Genomic DNA, 15595 nt, shown 5'->3' on the forward strand with positions numbered 1-15595 from the left:
TGTCAGCTTTAGGGAAACTCCAGAAATTCCACGCATTGCTCATGCTTGGACCAAGTTGCTTTACAAATGAGTAATTAAGTCTCTTGGGTTTTGTAGGATTTGGTGTAATGTTTCCTGCCTGTTTATAAATACTTTATGCAAATTAGATTACTGGTACAGAGCTTTGTTTAAAGAGAAATTAATCTAGCATTGTATAACTGACAGTAAAGGTTAAATCTGCAAAATAGATTCTTCAGAAAATATATTGTTTTGTGGTATTTGACTTTGCATTTGCTGATTCTCCTCTTGCATCATGTCCAGAACATGAGATTTAATATTATGTAGTTTGTGTTTACAGAAAACTTGGTAGGCTTTACCAAAAGGAAACATAAAGACTCTAACGTATGTTTTGTATACATTATATTTCCATACATGTATCTTAGTTAGGCTTGAGAAAGACTTATAGCTGAAACGTAGTGTGTTAAAAACCCCAGAAGGCGATACTGGCAGTAGAGTACATACAGGTAGTGGAATGGACTTGTTAATCTACCTACTGCCAGTATCTCCTTCTAGAATTTTTAACATGGATGTATAACATACTTACCTGGGATTCCATAATCCATGCTGGATCGTCCCCGTTTCCCTATACCTTAGTCTTGTCTCTCTTGGCTTTACTCTAATTTTATTTTTATTTCTTTCTCTTCCTAGCTCTCGATCCCGCTCAAGGTCTTACTCACCTGGGTATAATAGAGAGAGAAACCACCCAAGAGTTTACCAAAACCGTGATTTTCGTGGTCACAACAGAGGTTATCGGAGGCCATACTATTTTCGAGGTCGTGGTAGAGGCTTTTATCCACGTGGTCAACATAATCGTGGTGGATATGTGAATTACCGCCCCAATTGGCAAAACTACAACCGCCAACCATATAGTCCTCGCAGGGCCCGATCACGTTCACGCTCTCCAAAGAGGAGATCTGTGTCTCCTCGGTCTAGGAGCCATTCAAGAAATTCAGATAAATCATCATCTGATCGCTCCCGGCGGTCTTCATCTTCTAGGTCTTCCTCAAACCACAGCAGAGTGGAGACTAAGCGTAAATCAAAAAAGAATAAGAAGAGTCGTTCAAAGGATCGTAGGTCGTCCACTCAAGCAACTGATGATGATTCAAAGGAACAATCTACGTCTGGGGCAGCGGATGCTGGTAGCAAAGAGGGAAGTAAAGGCTGGCAAGATATGGAAGCTTTTGATGAAAGCCCTGCACCGCAACACAGTCCTGACCGTGCACCAACACTTAAGAGCTCTGTACAGTCTGTGGTGGTTAGACGCTGCTCTCCCAGGCCAAGTCCTGGACAGAAGCCAAGTCCACCCTCGCCCACAATTTTACAGAGTAGCTCATCCTTCAGAGCATCTTCTCGTCAAAGTCCATTTGAACATAGCTTGAGTCCACCAAGGAAGAGTCCTTTGACCAAGAGCCCACCATCAATGAGTTCTCTATATAGTCAAAAAGAAGAGGGCAGATCTGGAGAGATGACTGCACCAGTGGGAACTGGATATAAGAGGTATTCTAAGAGGTATAATATACTTTTGGGGGGAGGGTATTTGCTGCTTTTAGGCTAGGGATACAAGCTTATGTGTCACGTAAGAGCAGTTCAGAAAATCTGTGCAACTTGTCAGATGTGCAATCACAAAAAATAAAATGCCACGGACAAGGTGTAATCACATGTGACGTGTATTGAAGTTTGTGGCAAGCTTGTCGAGCGTGATTTGCGACCAGCGACAGACAATCCAGCACATATTAGAAACATTTGCGATACTTAGCAGTGCAACACTACAGGGAATCATTAGATGTGATGATGTACTGCGACACTGGTTTCACATGGCACATGTTGCGGTGTAGACCTGGTGTGTGTACAGTATTGGCAGTACTTTATGGGGTAAAATGAACTGATCCCAAATGTAAGGCGTGCGTCTTACTAACGCCACTTACTTGGATGTAAGCCTTGCTAGACTTGTTAAAGGGAATTTCTTAGTATTTATGTGCTAAATAGCCGACAGGGGTGAATTAGAATGATTAGGATAGATCGGATGATCTATCTTACACTATAGGTATCAATTAAGAGTTCTACAAATTAGGGCCGTTTCACACATCCGACATTTTTCCGGGTCTGTCACACTCCAGTACAGTGTTAATACTGTACAATGACATCGCGGCAAGCTCGGATCACATGACAGCATGTGACCGGAGGTTGCCACACTGCCATTGTACAGTATTACACTGTACTGGAGTGCGCCGGATCCGGCAAACCATCGAAATGCGGATGTGTGAAATGGCCCTTAAGCTGACAAGGGGCTTTTTACTGTGACACACATGAGAAACTCTGAAAAGTCCCATGCAAAGCCAAAGGACAGCTAGCAAAAATAATCAGTCTACCATGATGACAGACAGCTGATTTTTTTCTGGGAATGTAATTAACCAATATGGCTGTGCTTCCTACTGTAACGTTTGCTGATGTATCCTTGTAAAACAGCAATGCTATAACTTGTGATACACCAGTATCAAGTAATTTTTGTATGGCCATAACCCTCCCTGTGATATTGTCTGGGAACACACATGCCTCATCTGAGTTGTGGTTCAGGGACACGGTCACTAATCTATATACACATTATTTTTGCCATCTGTGTATAATTATTGACAGCTGGCGCAAGCCTATCACACTATATATTATTTATTTATTTTTTTAGAATATAGACCTTTTCCACAATTCGTTTCTAGTGTTTTTGTTCCACGTGAGGGTGTACAACCCAAGATAAATGCAGTTTATTTCTTAACGTTTTATTCCATTAATCACCTGCTTACTTTTGGACGTTCCTAAAACAATCTGTTCTAGAACAGTATTTGCATATGTGAGGTAGAACAGCTTTTACCCAAACTGCTGGATGTGTCTCCCTTTGCATTCGCTTGTTGTCATATATCTATATTTTTGTGTTTTTATTTTGTTTACAGTGTACAGGCAATTTTAACCCTCTAGGAAACTTTCATCATTTATTGGAGTATTTTTTTTTTTGGCTTTTTAAGGCATTATATTCCAGTTTGTGCTCTTTTAAGAGAAACGATCTGAACCAGAGGACAAAAAAACATATATATATTTCATGGTCTTAGAATTCAGAGCCAATAACCTAAGCAGATATAAAAGCACAGCTCTACTCAGTGCAGGATGATACAGTGATAAAAAGCATAATCTCTCTTAACATCCAGAGATAAGTTTAGGACGAGCAGTGGTAAGTATCTATTTTTGATTGCATTTAGATAGGGTTCACGTGAATTTCCATTCTCATGTAAACCTAAAGCAGCAGTTCTACTACGTAGATTTAGACTTCAGCAAAATGGAAAGTGCAGTTCACCCTTATGAAGAATCCATATTCTTCAGCATTTGTAGCCTGATTGTAAACTATAGACCTGAGCTTTGCACACTACTTACGTCGTATGTATCTGCAAGGCAAATCATTGGCAAAGTAGAACTGCTGCTTTCAATTGATGTGCCATGAAACGATATCCATGTGTGACACCTACTTCCAAGCCAGTTGTATTCCATGGGGAGTTATATGCTAGCAGTAGTTTTTAGTGTACCACCATATGTGTTATTCTGTTTGATGTAATCCTGGCGGGCCATAATTATCACCCAGAATTTAAAAACACCCGACACTTTGGGGCTATGTTCCTGTGGGGTTTTTTATCTTTATATTTTTTTTTAATTTCCTGTCCTTTATTTTCCTGATGTACCTGCATTGTGCATAGGACATCTATTTTATTTTTTTTTTTTGTGTGCTTATTAGGTGGTTATCCATATATTCATTTTCTCTGCTTTCTAAAGGTTCATGGAGGAGCAGAAAAATAAGGCCTCGGAGCTGGAGAAAGAGAATGGAAAGGAAAAGCTGTCTAATCAGGAGAAAATGAAGGATCGTAGCAGCCCTACTGATTTTGCTATGAGCGAGTTAGAGAGGGCTTATAAAAAGAGCATATCTCCAAAACGCTACAAAACGCGAGAGGACTTGGAGAAATTGAAATTGTCTGAATTGCGATATGGGAAAGATGATACAGACCAAGAGAAAAAAGGGCGAGCAAGGAAAGATTCTGATAGTGATTCCAAGAGTCAAGATCCATATGATCCAGCTAAATGGGAAGAATTGTCTTTTGTAGCAAGCTCTAAGGAAAAACGCAAAAAGTCCGAGGATATGGGGGAGGAACATTACACGGAAAAATCCAAGAAAGAGGAGAAGGCCTCGAAGTCCGGCCATAAAGGGTTCCTGCCTGAAAAAAATTTTAGAATTACAAGTTTCAAGGCATCGAAGGAGAGGAGCGAGTCTCCCCCATCTAAGAAATCCTCAGAGAGAGGAGAAAAGCTATTGTCCAAGGAGGACATGCCTTTTTCCAAATCAAATTTCTCTGTTAGCAGAGAGATGGGTCCCAGTGTCCGAGTGGACTCGTTTGATGAGGATCTTGCACGGTGAGTTCGGTTTTTTTGGTGTGGTGGTGTGGTTTTTTTTTTTTCCTCCTTCATAATGGAACGGGATTTCAGAGCGTTAACTATAAAATCTGGTCTCCTTTGCCATATTTGCACCTTGTAACGCAAATCTCCTTCTGGGCTGGTGGGAGGAAACTTATTTTTTGTGGAGAGGAATCCTGGTGGACCATAAGATTGCCCTGTGAGTGAGATTTATTAACATTTTTATTTTGTGGACATGATCACAGAAGGAATTTGAAAAATTTGGATGTCTAAATTTTATATTCGAATTACATCCAAATGAACCACCGTTTTTTAGATGTCCATCTTAGAAAAACCAACCAGGGATATTTGAGAACTAGTGTGTATAGAAAACAAACAGCCTCAAATAATTTACTCCAGTGGAAAAGCCATCAACCCGTTTACCTAAAAAAGCTTATACCAAAGGAGCAGTACCTTAGGGGAAGAAGAAATTGTGCAGACACTGAAGAAATCAGGGTACAGGCATTTGACCTGAGAGATTCAGATGAAAGGGTTACCCGGAGGAGTCTTTTGAATATGACCTTCAGATATTCCCTAGGGAGGGAAAGACTAGCCTAACGATGAACAGGAAAGAATCACTAAAATCTTAGCAAGACGTTGAGAATTTTACAAACTGATTATGGACTGGCTGGAATTGTCCCCAAATCACAAAAGTGACGTATAGAAAAGGACTGTCGTATGACCAGCTAGTCCACTGTCACTATACTAGACCTAAACAAGCAAGAACATGGCTGGAACAAAGAGTGTGTGTGGAACGTACCTTTTTATAAAGAGCAGAGCATTAAGAAGAGGTTATGTACTTATATATGCACCCCCTTTCCTGCTTTGCTTCGGGCCTGTCGGATTCAGGGGACAACAGTTGTTTGGTACTTTTAACTATAATCCCTGATCCCATTAGCCCTGCATTTTGTGTGGTTGATGGCTGGAAACATTATTGGCTATAATTGCACATGCATGGGACATTAGTTATCTGATAATTTATCATTCCCGAGCATTAGCGCCTAGTTCATGCGTGGCGAGTATACAGGACCTCTAGTGCCCACATTGTAGAGGGAGGCCTATTGCATCAGGCGCCTGCGTGATGAGTCATGGTAGGACAATATCCATCATGACTGTTTAAGGGTACTTGGCACTCTGGAAACAAGGAAGTGATATTTTGTGGGGGAAATGTATTTATAGGAAGAAATCCTACACAGGTTTAGACCACAGCAGAGCAACAGAATCTGTGTTATAGAGATCATGGCCTTTTGGCTACATCATTCATAAGGCTTCTGATGAACCTTGATATAGGGGAAATGCATTGAGGCACAACATGGAGTTCATTTAAGTGTTTTTAATAAATCAACATGAGTTCTATATCATTAAAGGGGGTGTTCACTACTAGGACAACCCCATTGATTCCATGTTTCCCCCTAGGTAAAATGATAACGCCTATACTCGACTTCCGTATCTGTGCCTTTCCAGCGGTGCCACGGATCGCGTGGCTTCACGTGAGCCTCACGTCCAATCAGCGCTGGCTTCAGTCTCCCCGGCTTCAGACCAAACGATCAATTAACAAGAAGTAAGAGAAGCCTCAGCACTCACTTTTTGTTTGGTTCAAAGGCAGGGAGGCAGAAGCTGGTAAAAATGGAGACCATTAACAGCTCACCAGTCAAAGGGGAATAGAGGTGCGATGCACAGATATCCTGGGCCTGTTATCTGGAGATGTAGAACAATTCCATGCTCTTAATCATAATGTCATGATTAAGAGCATGTCTCCCTTAGCTCGAAACGCAGAGATGGAGGGTTTTTTTGGCTACACATGTTTTATGTAATTGTTCTAATGGAGAACTTTAAAGCTGTGGTTTTTTTTTTTTTTTTTCAACCAACTTTTTGCAGCTGCTGGATTTTTTTCATCTTTGTCCAGACAGAAGCTGGTGCTGATTGGCGTGCGGGGCTCTCGTGACGTCGCAACGTCACTTGAACCACGACACTGCTGGAAGGGCTCTGGTTTGGGAGGGGAGTATATTCGTTATTATTTTACCTGGGGGAAAAATGGAATTAGGAGTTGTCCTAGTACTAGACAACCCCTTCAACCCTTCTGCGCCAGAGCCTGTTTTTGCCTGTGAGACCGGGCAAATTTTTTAATTTCTGACCTGTCACTGACAAGATATAACTCTGGATCGCTTCAACAGATTCCAGTGATTCTGACATTGTTTTTTTCGTGACGTATTGAACGTCCTCATAGTGGGTTAAATTAAGACTATATTGTTTTGTGTAATTATCGGAAACTTGCAAAATTTTCAAACTTTGAATTTTTATACCCTTAGGGTATGTGCCCACGATCAGGACTCACTGTGTCCTGCACGCAGCGGGTCCTGACCTGCAGGGCTGCGAGTCTCCTCTGCAGGAGAACACAGCTGTTTGTACCCACGATCAGGAATCAGTGCGCTGCGGTCTCTCGTTTGTGTTCTCCCTACGGGGGACGCATGCGAATCCGCAGCACACAATTAACATGCTGCGTTCTGGAAAGCCACACCGCAGGTCAGTGTTTGCTGTGGAAAAAATGAATTTTACTTTTTCCCACAAAAAATGTTACTTTAGCCTCAAATTTTGCATTTTCACCATGGTATCAGGAAAAAATGCACCATAAAATGTATAGTGCAATTTCTACTTAGTGTGCTGATGCCTCATATGTGGTGAAAATCTACTGTTTGGGCGCACGGCAGGGCTTGGAAGGGAAGGAGCTCCATTTGAATTTTAGAGCGCAAAATTGTCTGGAATAGATCGTGGATGACACGTTGCGTTTGGAGAGCCAGGTGAGGTCTTGTTTTTTGCGGGACGAGTTGATGTTTCTATTGGCATCATTTTCGGGCACAACATTTTTGGATTTATTTTTCTCAATTTTAGTAGGTAAAATTAAAATGAAACAGCAATGCAGGAATTTTTTTCTTTTATTATAAATTTGCCGTTCACTGTTTGGTAAAAGTAACACTGGTTTATTCTTCGGGTTAGTACGGATACATCGATGAAGAGGTTAAAAAGTGACCAAACTATAGATCCGATCGAGCCGGACACTGCGATACCAAATGTCTACTTTTTTATTTTTTACATTTTCGAGGATTCCCCTCCCCCCCCCCCCCCAACTCTTAGTCCTTATGTAGGACTTTTAACTTTCCTGGGTCTGATCGCTGGTATAGTGCTTTGCCATACAGGCATGGCAGTGTCATACTATACAAGCAGTGTCATGCTGCTGATCACCTGTCAGACACTGCTGCAGGCTGAGTCTGACAGTCCACCGTACATGGCAGACCCCGAGGTAACCATGTGACCTCCGGCTGCCATGACAACCCTTGGCTCCTCCGTGATCGTGTCACAAGGGAGCTGGAGAGGTAAGAGAAGGAGCTCACTGCTTCTTTCTAACTTCTATGTGCCTCGATCGCTATTGATGGCGGCACATAGAAGATCCCAAAAGGTTAAGATCCTCTGGTCCTGATCTAATCAGGTAATGATGTCTCCAGGCAGAACTACCGTTCTGCACTGGAAACCCGGCGATTGTGGCACACAGGGTCTCTATCCCCTCCTGACTGCCGGCCATAATTAAACGTCGGCTCTGCACAAAGCCCAACAGAAGCTGACGTATATTTACCATTGGCGGTCGCGAACTCTAAACTCTATATCCTTTGTGATGGATTCCTACTGGATCAGATGTAGTCTTTTACATTGGATAGTCATGTGGCATGAATGACTTTGGGCTGTGTTCACACAAGATGTTTTTGCAGTGGTTTTATGCAAATTCTTGCTTCCTTCAGTCCCAGCAAAGCCTACGAGATTACAGGAATCTCATGCATACACACAACACTCTCCCTCCCACCCCGACTGAAATGTCAACCTTCTTGGGTTTTGCTGCGTTTTTGAAAGAATGAGCATGTGAACTTTCACCGTTTTCACTCATACAAATCGATGAGGAAGAGAAAAACCGCAGGTTATTTCCTGCCAAGAGATGAGGTTTTACTGCAGATAAAATTGCTGCAAAAACTCCGTGTGAACATTGCCTTGACTCAATCATTACAGGTTTCTTTACTGAACCTAGTCATTGTGAATGCCTACCACATTGGCATGTTTTAAGTGGTATTCCAATATAGGAACTGTCCTAATTTAACCCAACCACTGCTGGTATTACTGGACCTAGTGGCTGTATTTCTTCAGGAAGGCTCTTCTAGCAGTACCCTGTGTAGAGAACTAGAATCCCTACATTTATCTAATGCCCACTTAGGGCCTTCTAAGGAAAGAGAGGGAGAGACATCGGTGAGCAGGGGCGGCACTGCGTACATCTAGGGTGCCAACCTATGCAGTAAGGCAGCACGACTTTCATTTTTACAGAGTCGTTCAATAAGTAAAAGCAGCATGCTGATTGGTTACTATGTGGAAGGCTACATTTTATTGTTTAGGCTGATGTCCTTTATTGTGTAGCACCAAATAGCCTTCAATAAGTTGCATTTTTTGTGCTGTCACTTCTTTGCAGCTATTTTATAGCATGGCAATAAGTTAAGCTCAGTAGTACATTTTTGAGTTTATTAATCTATACACAGATTACATAAATTTTTGTATGTTCTTTACTAAAGCGAGTTGAAATAATATCACCCTTCCTGTTAACGTGAAACACAACACAGATGAGTGTTCTCATTACTGGAAAATATTGTGTTCTCTTTTCATTTCCCCTTTTTCAATTACAGTCCAAGTGGAGTAATGGCTCATGAGCGGAAACTGTCTCGAGACCTTGTTCACAGCAACAAAAAAGAACAAGAGTTCAAATCCATTTTCCAACATATCCAATCTGCACAGCCTCAGCGCAGCCCATCTGAGCTGTTTGCCCAACACATTGTGACCATTGTGCACCATGTTAAAGGTACGTTAACTGAAAGATACAAATTCTGTAAGCATTTTCTTTGTGTTTGCTGCCTTTCCCACTCGAAAAACTACACACCGTTTAATGGGGTTGGCAGGGACTTTAACATTGACCTTAGGATAGATATGGGGTCTCAAACACGCGGCCCCCGGGCCGCATGCGGCTCGCCAGTCTGATTTATGCGGCCCACAGACACACAGTGCAGAACCCTTGATATTTGCCCTCCACTGCCTCCAGTCATTTAGCGGTCGCCAACCGCACTTTCACATTGCAGCCGCGGCCGGCCGCACTTCCGTATTGGAGAAGCCGCCAGGGAGAAGCAATCAAAGCCGGAGTTCAATCAGATGTCAGGGTGAAGCAATCGACGGCGGCATTCAACTCTAGCTCAGCAGCGCGACCCGAGCAGCGCTGACGTCACTGCTTTGCCGGCGGGTGCAGCGGAAGGAACAAGAGCATAGGGCACGTTAGAACGTTTGTGGTGTCTGTGTGTGTGTGTGTATGGCTGTGTGTGTGTGTATGGCTGTGTGTGTGTGTGTGTGTGTATGATGATGGCTGTGTGTGTGTGTGTGATGATGGCTGTGTGTGTGTGATGATGGCTGTGTGTGTGTGTGTGATGATGGCTGTGTGTGTGTGTGATGATGGCTGTGTGTGTGTGTGTGTGATGATGGCTGTGTGTGTGTGTGTATGATGGCTGTGCGTGTGTGTGTGTGTATGATGATGGCTGTGCGTGTGTGTGTGTGTATGATGATGGCTGTGCGTGTGTGTGTGTATGATGATGGCTGTGTGTGTGTGTGTGTGTGTGTATGATGATGGCTGTGTGTGTGTATGATGGCTGTGTGTGTGATGATGGCTGTGTGTGTGATGATGGCTGTGTGTGTGATGATGGCTGTGTGTGTGTGTGTGTGTGTGTGTGTGTATGATGGCTGTGTGTGTGTGTATGATGGCTGTGTGTGTGGATGATGGCTGTGTGTGTGGATGATGGCTGTGTGTGTGGATGATGGCTGTGTGTGTGGATGATGGCTGTGTGTGTGGATGATGGCTGTGTGTGTGGATGATGGCTGTGTGTGTGGATGATGGCTGTGTGTGGATGATGGCTGTGTGTGTGGATGATGGCTGTGTGTGTGGATGATGGCTGTGTGTGTGGATGAGGCTGTGTGTGTGTGATGATGATGGCTGTGTGTGTGTGTGATGATGATGGCTGTGTGTGTGATGATGATGGCTGTGTGTGTGTGTGATGATGATGGCTGTGTGTGTGTGTGATGATGATGGCTGTGTGTGTGTGATGATGGCTGTGTGTGTGTGATGATGGCTGTGTGTGTGTGATGATGATGGCTGTGTGTGTGATGATGATGGCTGTGTGTGTGATGATGATGGCTGTGTGTGTGATGATGATGGCTGTGTGTGTGATGATGATGGCTGTGTGTGTGATGATGATGGCTGTGTGTGTGTGTGATGATGGCTGTGTGTGTGTGTGATGATGGCTGTGTGTGTGTGTGATGATGGCTGTGTGTGTGTGTGATGATGGCTGTGTGTGTGTGTGATGATGGCTGTGTGTGTGTGTGATGATGATGGCTGTGTGTGTGTGATGATGATGGCTGTGTGTGTGTGATGATGATGGCTGTGTGTGTGTGATGATGATGGCTGTGTGTGTGTGATGATGATGGCTGTGTGTGTGTGATGATGATGGCTGTGTGTGTGTGATGATGATGGCTGTGTGTGATGATGATGATGATGATGGCTGTGTGTGTGATGATGATGATGATGATGGCTGTGTGTGTGATGATGATGATGATGATGGCTGTGTGTGTGATGATGATGATGATGATGGCTGTGTGTGTGATGATGATGATGATGGCTGTGTGTGATGATGATGATGATGATGGCTGTGTGTGATGATGATGATGATGGCTGTGTGTGATGATGATGATGATGGCTGTGTGTGATGATGATGATGATGGCTGTGTGTGATGATGATGATGATGGCTGTGTGTGTGATGATGATGATGGCTGTGTGTGTGATGATGATGGCTGTGTGTGTGATGATGATGGCTGTGTGTGTGATGATGATGATGGCTGTGTGTGATGATGATGATGGCTGTGTGTGTGATGATGATGATGGCTGTGTGTGTGATGATGATGATGGCTGTGTGTGTGTGATGATGATGGCTGTGTGTGTGTGATGATGATGGCTGTGTGTGATGATGATGGCTGTGTGTGTGATGATGGCTGTGTGTGTGTGATGATGGCTGTGTGTGTGTGATGGTGATGGCTGTGTGTGTGTGATGATGATGGCTGTGTGTGTGTGATGATGGCTGTGTGTGATGATGATGGCTGTGTGTGTGATGATGATGATGATGGCTGTGTGTGTGATGATGATGATGATGGCTGTGTGTGTGTGTGGATGATGATGATGATGATGGCGGTGGTGGCTGTGTGTGGATGATATTGATGGTGGCTGTGTGCGACTGATGATGATGATGCTGATGGTGGTGGTGGCTGTGTGCGACTGATGATGATGATGGCGGTGGTGGCTGTGTGGGACTGATGATGATGGCGGTAGTGGCTGTGTGCGACTGATGATGGCGGTGGTGGCTGTTTGTGACTGATGTTGGTGGTGGTGGTAGCTGTGTGCGACTGATGATGATGATGATGGTGATGATGATGGTGATGGTTATGGTGGCGGTAGTGGCTGTGTGTGACTGATGATGGTGGTGACTGTGCAACTGATGATAATGGCGGTGTGTGACTGATGATGATTGTGGTGGTGGCTGTTTGTGAGTGATGATGATGATGACGACGATGGCTGTGTATGATGATGATTGCCGTGTGTGTTTGTATGATGATGACTTTGTGTGTATGATGATGGCTGTGTGTATGTGTATGATGATGGCTGTGTGTGTGTGTATGATTGTGTGTGTATGATGGCTGTGTGTGTGTATGATGGCTGTGTGTGTGTATGATGGCTGTGTGTGTGTATGATGGCTGTGTGTGTGTATGATGGCTGTGTGTGTGGATGATGGCTGTGTGTGTGGATGATGGCTGTGTGTGTGGATGATGGCTGTGTGTGTGGATGATGGCTGTGTGTGTGGATGATGGCTGTGTGTGTGGATGATGGCTGTGTGTGTGGATGATGGCTGTGTGTGTGGATGATGGCTGTGTGTGTGGATGATGGCTGTGTGTGTGGATGATGGCTGTGTGTGTGGATGATGGCTGTGTGTGTGGATGATGGCTGTGTGTGTGGATGATGGCTGTGTGTGTGGATGATGGCTGTGTGTGTGGATGATGGCTGTGTGTGTGGATGATGGCTGTGTGTGTGGATGATGGCTGTGTGTGTGGATGATGGCTGTGTGTGTGGATGATGGCTGTGTGTGTGGATGATGGCTGTGTGTGTGGATGATGGCTGTGTGTGTGGATGATGGCTGTGTGTGTGGATGATGGCTGTGTGTGTGGATGATGGCTGTGTGTGTGGATGATGGCTGTGTGTGTGGATGATGGCTGTGTGTGTGGATGATGGCTGTGTGTGTGGATGATGGCTGTGTGTGTGGATGATGGCTGTGTGTGTGGATGATGGCTGTGTGTGTGGATGATGGCTGTGTGTGTGGATGATGGCTGTGTGTGTGGATGATGATGGCTGGCTGTGTGTGTGGATGATGATGGCTGGCTGTGTGTGTGGATGATGATGGCTGGCTGTGTGTGTGATGATGATGGCTGGCTGTGTGTGTGATGATGATGGCTGTGTGTGCGTGTGTGTGATGATGGCTGTGTGTGTGTGTGATGATGATGGCTGTGTGTGTGTGTGATGATGATGGCTGTGTGTGTGTGTGATGATGATGGCTGTGTGTGTGTGATGATGGCTATGTGTGTGATGATGATGGCTGTGTGTGTGATGATGATGGCTGTGTGTGTGATGATGATGGCTGTGTGTGTGATGATGATGGCTGTGTGTGTGTGTGTGTGATGATGATGGCTGTGTGTGTGTGTGATGATGATGGCTGTGTGTGTGTGATGATGGCTATGTGTGTGATGATGATGGCTGTGTGTGTGATGATGATGGCTGTGTGTGTGTGTGATGATGATGGCTGTGTGTGTGTGTGTGTGATGATGATGGCTGTGTGTGTGTGTGTGATGATGATGGCTGTGTGTGTGTGATGATGGCTATGTGTGTGATGATGATGGCTGTGTGTGTGATGATGATGGCTGTGTGTGTGATGATGATGGCTGTGTGTGTGTGATGATGATGGCTGTGTGTGTGTGATGATGATGATGGCTGTGTGTGTGTGATGATGATGATGGCTGTGTGTGTGTGATGATGATGGCTGTGTGTGTGATGATGATGATGATGGCTGTGTGTGTGATGATGATGATGATGGCTGTGTGTGTGATGATGATGATGATGGCTGTGTGTGTGATGATGATGATGATGGCTGTGTGTGTGATGATGATGATGATGGCTGTGTGTGATGATGATGATGATGATGGCTGTGTGTGATGATGATGATGATGGCTGTGTGTGATGATGATGATGATGATGGCTGTGTGTGATGATGATGATGATGGCTGTGTGTGATGATGATGATGATGGCTGTGTGTGATGATGATGATGATGGCTGTGTGTGTGATGATGATGATGGCTGTGTGTGTGATGATGATGGCTGTGTGTGTGATGATGATGATGGCTGTGTGTGTGATGATGATGATGGCTGTGTGTGTGATGATGATGATGGCTGTGTGTGTGATGATGATGATGGCTGTGTGTGTGTGATGATGATGGCTGTGTGTGTGTGATGATGATGGCTGTGTGTGTGATGATGGCTGTGTGTGTGTGATGATGGCTGTGTGTGTGTGATGATGATGGCTGTGTGTGTGTGATGATGATGGCTGTGTGTGTGTGATGATGATGGCTGTGTGTGTGTGATGATGATGGCTGTGTGTGTGTGATGATGATGGCTGTGTGTGATGATGATGGCTGTGTGTGTGATGATGATGATGATGGCTGTGTGTGTGATGATGATGATGATGGCTGTGTGTGTGATGATGATGATGATGGCTGTGTGTGATGATGATGATGATGATGGCTGTGTGTGTGTGATGATGATGGCTGTGTGTGTGTGATGATGATGGCTGTGTGTGTGTGATGATGATGGCTGTGTGTGTGTGATGATGATGGCTGTGTGTGTGTGATGATGATGGCTGTGTGTGTGATGATGATGATGATGGCTGTGTGTGTGATGATGATGATGGCTGTGTGTGTGATGATGATGATGATGGCTGTGTGTGATGATGATGATGATGATGGCTGTGTGTGATGATGATGATAGCTGTGTGTGATGATGATGATGATGATGGCTGTGTGTGATGATGATGATGGCTGTGTGTGATGATGATGATGATGGCTGTGTGTGATGATGATGATGATGGCTGTGTGTGATGATGATGATGATGGCTGTGTGTGTGATGATGATGATGGCTGTGTGTGTGATGATGATGATGGCTGTGTGTGTGATGATGATGATGGCTGTGTGTGTGATGATGATGATGGCTGTGTGTGATGATGATGATGGCTGTGTGTGTGATGATGATGATGGCTGTGTGTGTGATGATGATGATGGCTGTGTGTGATGATGATGATGGCTGTGTGTGTGTGATGATGATGGCTGTGTGTGTGATGATGGCTGTGTGTGTGTGATGATGGCTGTGTGTGTGTGATGATGATGGCTGTGTGTGTGTGATGATGATGGCTGTGTGTGTGTGATGATGATGGCTGTGTGTGTGTGATGATGATGGCTGTGTGTGTGTGATGATGATGGCTGTGTGTGATGATGATGGCTGTGTGTGTGATGATGATGATGATGGCTGTGTGTGTGATGATGATGATGATGGCTGTGTGTGTGATGATGATGATGATGGCTGTGTGTGATGATGATGATGATGATGGCTGTGTGTGTGTGATGATGATGGCTGTGTGTGTGTGATGATGATGGCTGTGTGTGTGTGATGATGATGGCTGTGTGTGTGTGATGATGATGGCTGTGTGTGTGTGATGATGATGGCTGTGTGTGTGATGATGATGATGATGGCTGTGTGTGTGATGATGATGATGATGGCTGTGTGTGTGATGATGATGATGATGGCTGTGTGTGATGATGATGATGATGATGGCTGTGTGTGATGATGATGATGGCTGTG

At 44.4% G+C, this 15595-nt stretch overlaps 1 protein-coding gene across 3 annotated transcripts in view; it reads left to right on the plus strand.

Moving 5' to 3' along the window:
* Positions 1-15595, plus strand: part of THRAP3 (thyroid hormone receptor associated protein 3) — a 68576-nt gene that overhangs the window by 37773 nt on the left and 15208 nt on the right. For 2 of the 3 annotated variants that reach the window (XM_075336043.1, XM_075336041.1), the window contains exons 4-6: positions 688-1548; positions 3850-4482; positions 9237-9409. In XM_075336043.1, coding sequence (XP_075192158.1) covers positions 688-1548; positions 3850-4482; positions 9237-9409 — 1667 coding nt within the window. The remainder of the gene's footprint in view (positions 1-687; positions 1549-3849; positions 4483-9236; positions 9410-15595) is intronic. The other variant, XM_075336042.1, reaches the window with a different exon arrangement.

This window comes from Anomaloglossus baeobatrachus, chromosome 2, assembly GCF_048569485.1.
Source record: "Anomaloglossus baeobatrachus isolate aAnoBae1 chromosome 2, aAnoBae1.hap1, whole genome shotgun sequence".
NCBI classification, from domain to species: domain Eukaryota; kingdom Metazoa; phylum Chordata; class Amphibia; order Anura; family Aromobatidae; genus Anomaloglossus; species Anomaloglossus baeobatrachus.